Source organism: Tachysurus vachellii, chromosome 10, assembly GCF_030014155.1.
Source record: "Tachysurus vachellii isolate PV-2020 chromosome 10, HZAU_Pvac_v1, whole genome shotgun sequence".
Taxonomy (NCBI): domain Eukaryota; kingdom Metazoa; phylum Chordata; class Actinopteri; order Siluriformes; family Bagridae; genus Tachysurus; species Tachysurus vachellii.
In genome coordinates, this window is record NC_083469.1 from 6,117,055 (window position 1) to 6,124,918 (window position 7,864).

A 7,864-nucleotide genomic window follows, 5' to 3' on the forward strand; every position below is an offset into this window, starting at 1 on the left:
TAATGAGGATTTTCTGCTGATTTTTATTTTGTTTTAGATTTTGGGCCAGGATTCGCCCATATTTCATTTTTTTTTTTTTTCCCTAGTCTTTTCTCTCTGAAGCCATGAATGATGCAAACTTTTCCACTCGACTGCATGTAGGATGTGTAAAACATGTAGCCCGACATGTTTGTAGTTTAGGATTTATGATGGGTTGCACCACCGAGGATCAGATTAGGCTCAATTTAGAGCTGAATAAGGCTTTGATAGCACAGATAAGATCTTCTAATATCATGTTTGTCTAACAGCAAAACAGACATCCACATTTTTTTCACAAACGTTGCCTGATAAGATAGGTTGACCACAACAACAGTATAAGGCTTGTGACGTTAAAAGCATTACTGTTTATTGTGGATGCATGTTAAAAGTTTTCGGACCCCTGACCATCACACCACTATGTGGTTCTTCCAGAAATGTTTGCTATAAAGTCTGCAGCACACAACTGTATGGAATGTGCTTGTTTGTATTCCTACAAATCACGTTCACTGAAACTAAGAGTCACAACTTGTTCTTGGTTTCTCGAAGTTGATGTGGAAGAACTTGAGTGTCCTGCACAGAGCCTTGACTCTCCTTGAACACCTTTTGGGATGAACTGGAACACCGACTGCACCCCAGACCTTCTCGCCTGACCTCACCATCGTACCTGTGATCAATAAATAATGGCTTTAATGGAGCCTTGGTTATTTATAAAGACTGTTATATAGATATAGTCTATAGGTTAATGGTGTATATAGATATACTGTATAGTCTATAGGTTAATGGTATATATAGATATACAGTATAGTCTATAGGTTAATGGTATATATAGATATACAGTATAGTCTATAGGATAATGGTATATATAGTCTATAGGTTAATGGTATATATAGATATATATATATATATATATATATATATATATATATATATATATATATATATATATATATAGTATAGTCTATGGGTTAATGGTGTATATAGTCTATAGGTTAAGGGTATATATATATATATATAGATATACAGTATAGTCTATAGATTAATGGTGTATACAGTCTATAGGTTAATGGTATATATATATATAGATATACAGTCTATAGGTTAATGGTGTATATGTATAGATATATAGTCTATAGGTTAATGGTGTATATGTATAGATATATAGTCTATAGGTTAATGGTGTATATAGTCTGTAGTCTATAGGTTAATGGTGTATATGTATAGATATATAGTCTTTAGGTTAATGCTATATATATATATAGATATACAGTCTATAAGTTAATGGTATATATATATATATATATAGATATACAGTATAGTCTATGGGTTAATGGTGTATACAGTCTATAGGTTAATGGTATATATATATATTGATATACAGTATAGTCTATGGGTTAATGGTGTATATAGTCTATAGGTTAATGGTATATATATATATATATATATATATATATATATATATATATATATATATATATATATATATATACAGTATAGTCTATAGATTAATGGTGTATATATATATATATATATATATATGTATAGATATATAGTCTATAGGTTAATGGTATATATGTATAGATATATAGTCTATAGGTTAATGGTATATATGTATAGATATATAGTCTATAGGTTAATGGTGTATACAGTCTATAGGTTAATGGTATATATATATATATATATTGATATACAGTATAGTCTATGGGTTAATGGTGTATATATATATATATATATATATATATATATATATATATATATATATATATATATATACAGTATAGTCTATAGATTAATGGTGTATATAGTCTGTAGTCTATAGGTTAATGGTATATATGTATAGATATATAGTCTATAGGTTAATGGTATATATGTATAGATATATATAGTCTATAGGTTAATGGTTTATATGTATAGATATATAGTCTATAGGTTAATGGTATATATGTATAGATATATAGTCTATAGGTTAATGGTATATATGTATAGATATATAGTCTATAGGTTAATGGTTTATACAGTCTATAGGTTAATGGTATATATATATATATATATTGATATACAGTATAGTCTATGGGTTAATGGTGTATATATATATATATATATATATATATATATATATATATATATATATATATATATATATATATATATATACAGTATAGTCTATAGATTAATGGTGTATATAGTCTGTAGTCTATAGGTTAATGGTATATATGTATAGATATATATAGTCTATAGGTTAATGGTATATATGTATAGATATATAGTCTATAGGTTAATGGTATATATGTATAGATATATAGTCTATAGGTTAATGGTATATATGTATAGATATATAGTCTATAGGTTAATGGTTTATATAGTCTGTAGTCTATAGGTTCATATGGTTAATAGATTAACAGTGATTTTGTCATTTAAAGTTCTTAACTAGCTGACGTTCATAACTGCAGATGCACTACACAGACCACAGATCCTATGTATTTAGTATCACATGTAGTTCACTGTGTGTTCAAATCATCATCCGTGTGGAATTCCGACGCTCAGGTGTGTTACAGGTCACTTCCGGGTTCTTGTGCGCGAGCGTCCGTTCTGTAGAAGCTAAGGTAAAATAAAATAATCAGTGCTGTTACAATGGCGGCGAGTGAAGAAGAAGCCCAAATGAGGACGATATCACAACTTTCGGATCAAGGTGAGCTCATTTTTTGTACTAATTGTGCTTGAGATTTACTGTATTAACTACTTTAAAAAAAAACAAAAAAAACCCCAAACAAAACGGTTTGTTAGCTACTAGTGTGTTTACCTGCATCTGGAGATCAGGTGTAAATAATAATGATCATTTATTTATAAATTATTTCTTATTTCGGGTTATAAAGGATTTTTAATTTAGAAAAGAAATTTTTGAAACATGCCTGCTAACAAATATTTTTGGGTTCCTTCACATTACTACTGTACTACAGAGTTATACTAATAATCCGGATGTTTTAAGTTTATAGTAAACCGTTTTATTTGTTGTTTTTAATACTACTTAATACTGAAGTGTGCAGCACGCGCAGGAGCTCGTGCTGTGTCCCAATCCTAATGATGGACAACCCAGTGTCCTGGACATTTTACAGTTTTAGTCTAACACACACACACACACACACAGTTAAGTCCCTCAGTAGTTGAATCAGATTCAAGATTCAAGAAGCTTTTAAAAAGTGCATCTGTACAACCTGGTTACAAGACAAAAAGACAGAAAGACAGTGCAGGACAAGACAGAAAGACAGAAAGATGGTGCAGAACAAGACAATAAGATAGAAAGACGGTGCAGGACAAGACAAAATGACGGTACAAGACAAAAAGACGGTGCAAGACAAGAAAGAAAGATGGTGCAGGACAAGACAAAAAGACGGTGCAAGACAAGAAAGAAAGATGGTGCAGGACAAGAAAAAAGACAGAAAGACGGTGCAGGACAAGACAAAAAGACAGAAAGACGGTGCAGGACAAGACAAAAAGACAGAAAGACGGTGCAGGACAAGACAAAAAGACAGAAAGACAGTGCAGGACAAGAGAAAAAGACAGAAAAACAGTGCAGGACAAGACAAAAAGACATAAAGACAGTGCAGGACAAGACAAAATGACATAAAGACAGTGCAGGACAAAAGACAGTGCAGGACAAATGACAGTGCAGGACAAACAATACAAGACAATACACAAAAGACCATAAACAGAAACTGGTGTGCAGGACATGGGGCTCTCCAACAGTTCTATGGACATTCTGTTCAGGTAAGTTCATTGAAAATGACCAGTCTGTTCAAATAGTAAACATAAACAGGCAAATATGCACAGAAATGTTATTGAACTGATATTACACATCTGTAAGCATACAGCAATAACCAAAAATCCAAGTGCTCCTATATTGCATGGCTCAAGCAGTTAAGGCTATGGGTTGTTGATTGGAAGATCAGGGTTCAAGCCCCATCACTGCCAAGCTGCCACTGTTGGGCCCTTGAGCAAGGCCCTTAGCCCTCTCTGATATCACTGATATCATCTTCTGATATGTGAAGAAAGAATCTCACTGTGCTGTAATGTATGTGACAAAATAAAGACTTCTGTACTATTGCACTGACAACACCAAGAAGAATCTGTTCACGTCAATGTGGGTTTCAGAGTGTTTAGGCTTTATGTCTTCGTCTTTGCTTTTTAATGACAGTGTGCCCTCGAGCTGGTACAGAGCCCACAAGTTTGTATGAAAAGATCCAATCTATCTAAACTTGTGGTGTATTATGGGTGGCTCCTCTTTGTCTGGAATAGCAACCTGCACCACACAAAGCTTATGGAGATAAGATCAGAAACCTCTGCCTTAGGCTGCGCTAATCGAACTTCTGCAAGTCTGAGGCTGATGCTTTCAATATAACCTGGTAAAACCTCCCTAACTAGTTCCCTGTCTGGTGAATAGGTGTGAAATCTGATGATACACACGTCTCTAGTGGTTCCCTAAATGTATAGAAAGTTCAATCCAGAAGCTATACTTGAGAACTTAAAATGATATTCAGTTACTTTTTCAGATTGAGTTACTTTTTCTGCTAAACTTATTCATTCTATATACTAAATATGCACTTTTTTATTTTACATCCAATAATACTCCTGAGATTTGATTTTACACTAAAATATTGCTTAAAGTTATAAAAATATGCCTCCCTGCTTCAGAGTCCTGGGTTTAATCAACTCTGGTTACTGCTCATGTGGAGCTTCACACGTTCTCTACATGTCTGTATGGGTTTCCTCTGGGGTCTCTTTTTCCCCTCCATCTTTTAAAAAACATGCTGCTTAGTAGATTGCTCTAAATTGCCCCTATGTGTGAATGATGTCCTGTGACGAACGTCCAGGGCGTATACTTGTCTCGTGCCCAGCGTTTTTGGAATCCTCCTTAAACCCTGCCCCCGGTTAAAGCCCTTATTGAAGTGTTAATGTAGCATGAAGTCGTGGCCTAATGGTTAGAGAGTTTGACTCCTAACCCTAAGGTTGTGGGTTCGAGTCTCGGGCCGGCAATACCACGACTGAGGTGCCCTCGAGCAAGGCACCGAACCCCCCCCCAAATGCTCCCTGGGCGCCGCAGCATAAATGGCTGCCCACTGCTCCAGGTGTGTGTTCACAGTGTGTGTGTGCGCTCACTGCTGTGTGTGTGCACTTTGGATGGGTTTAATGCAGAGAATTAATTCTGAGTATGGGTCACCGTACTTAGCCGTATGTCACGTCACTTCGTCACATGAAGTAGTATGTTCTCTGCCCAGATCCACAATATCAGTGTTTCTAATGGAGATCCACAGTCACCACATGTTCTCAGCCTGCTTCATGGGGCAGATTGTCCCTGGAGAAATGACCTATTTTTCCTTCTCCTGGATGAAAACTACTCAAACGAAGTATTAAATAATAACGACTAGGTACTAATACATATTGATTCGTGGCCATATTCATTTCACTATTTAAATTTGTCCAAGAAACAAAATCATCCACTTTTGTGAAAATTCCTGTAAGACACTGAACAATTTCATCTAGATTTGACTTTCAGCATGTAGTGTGTGTTCCTGTGGAAACTCTGCACAACATTTAAATAAAGGAAGTTCGATATTAGACACGGTCACACAGTCCTTGTTCCTGTGTAACCCGTTGACGCTTGCGTTAGTGGCTCGTTTTCCCAGACAGACCTGAAAGAGAACTCAGAGTTTCCCTCATCATCCCTCTCCACTTACACACACAATGAAACAATCGTTTCCTGACACGTGCAAAAACGTCTGCAGATCTGCCCTTGTGGTTTTTTTTGAGCTGAATGTATGAGATGATCGTTGTATTGCGTGAAGATGGCTTACTGGACTCCCTGTTTCTCCTCAGCAATCCGGCATTACGAGGGCCTGAGGAAAGAGCATGAGAAAACCAAAAAAGAGGTGAGTGTCTTGATTTTCAGTTCTCCTCACTATCACATCTGTTCTCTCTGCTGTAGACACTGCACTCTAGAGGGACCAAAAACATCTTCGGTCTCATAGGAACATGGGACATTTATCCAGTTTCAGTCTGAAGCTACGATTGTGTACGTTAATAATAATGATATTTACACTAATGAATTCAGAGGCCACATTGAGGCCTGTGTGTGAGTATATTGTCTGAATATCAGGTGGTTGTTCGGTTTGAACTAGTCGTCTGGTCACGTACAGGAACGATTTTCTCTCATGACAAACTGTCTTTAGAAAAGTCTAGACTAGTGACCGTCTCACCCATTACTCTGTCTGCTAACACTTTAGTCTGTAACACATAGTGCTTTAATTGCCCCAGCTAGAGAATCTTATTTTCACAGCAATTCTGGCTTGTCCACAGATTCTCCCTATGACTCCATTACTCATCTCATTGTAAGATTACACTGACTCCGCCCACATCCCTCTTTAAACGCTAAAGTGTGTGTTGACTCCACCCACAACCACATGACTTCTCTCACTCCACCCACAACTACATCACTCCTCTCACTCTAAAGCTTACACTGACTCCGCCCACAACCACATCACTCCTCTCACTCTAAAGCTTACACTGACTCCGCCCACAACCACATCACTCCTCTCACTCTAAAGCTTACAATGACTCCGCCGACAACCACATCACTCCTCTTACTCTAAAGCTTACACTGACTCCGCCCATAACCACATCACTCCTCTCACTCTAAAGCTTACACTGACTCCACCCACAACCACATCACTCCTCTCACTCTAAAGCTTACACTGACTCCACTCTAACCTAGCTTACACTGACTCCGCCCACAACCACATCACTCCTCTCACTCTAAAGCTTACACTGACTCCACCCACAACCACATCACTCCTCTCACTCTGAAGCTTACACTGACTCCGCCCACAACCACATCACTCCTCTCACTCTAAAGCTTACACTGACTCCGCCCACAACCACATCACTCCTCTCACTCTAAAGCTTACAATGACTCCGCCGACAACCACATCACTCCTCTTACTCTAAAGCTTACACTGACTCCGCCCATAACCACATCACTCCTCTCACTCTAAAGCTTACACTGACTCCACCCACAACCACATCACTCCTCTCACTCTAAAGCTTACACTGACTCCACACACAACTACATCACTCCTCTCACTCTAAAGCTTACACTGACTCCACCCACAACCACATCACTCCTCTCACTCTAAAGCTTACACTGACTCCGCCCACAATCACATCACTCCTCTCACTCTAAAGCTTACAATGACTCCACACACAACTACATCACTCCTCTCACTCTAAAGCTTACACTGACTCCGCCCACAACCACATCACTCCTCTCACTCTAAAGCTTACACTGACTCCGCCCACAACCACATCACTCCTCTCACTCTAAAGCTTACACTGACTCTGCCCACAACCACATCACTCCTCTCACTCTAAAGCTTACACTGACTCTGCCCACAACCACATCACTCCTCTCACTCTAAAGCTTACACTGACTCCGCCCACAACCACATCACTCCTCTCACTCTAAAGCTTACACTGACTCCGCCCACAACCACATCACTCCTCTCACTCCAAAGCTTACAATGACTCCCCACACAACTACATCACTCCTCTCACTCCAAAGCTTACAATGACTCCACACACAACTACATCACTCCTCTCACTCTAAAGCTTACACTGACTCCGCCCACAACCACATCACTCCTCTCACTCTAAAGCTTACAATGACTCCACACACAACTACATCACTCCTCTCACTCTAAAGCTTACACTGACTCCACCCACAACCACATCACTCCTCTCACTCTAAAGCTTACACTGACTCCACCCACAACCACATCACTCCTCTCACTCTAAAGCT

General features: G+C 38.0%; 1 protein-coding gene across 2 annotated transcripts in view; it reads left to right on the forward strand.

Moving 5' to 3' along the window:
* Positions 1–2,577: 2,577 nt before the first annotated feature.
* Positions 2,578–7,864, forward strand: part of shtn1 (shootin 1) — a 37,240-nt gene continuing 31,953 nt past the window's right edge. For both annotated transcript variants that reach the window (XM_060879647.1, XM_060879648.1), the window contains exons 1-2: positions 2,578–2,704; positions 5,887–5,939. In XM_060879647.1, the coding sequence (XP_060735630.1) occupies positions 2,647–2,704; positions 5,887–5,939 (111 nt within the window). In that variant the 5' untranslated portion in view covers positions 2,578–2,646. The remainder of the gene's footprint in view (positions 2,705–5,886; positions 5,940–7,864) is intronic.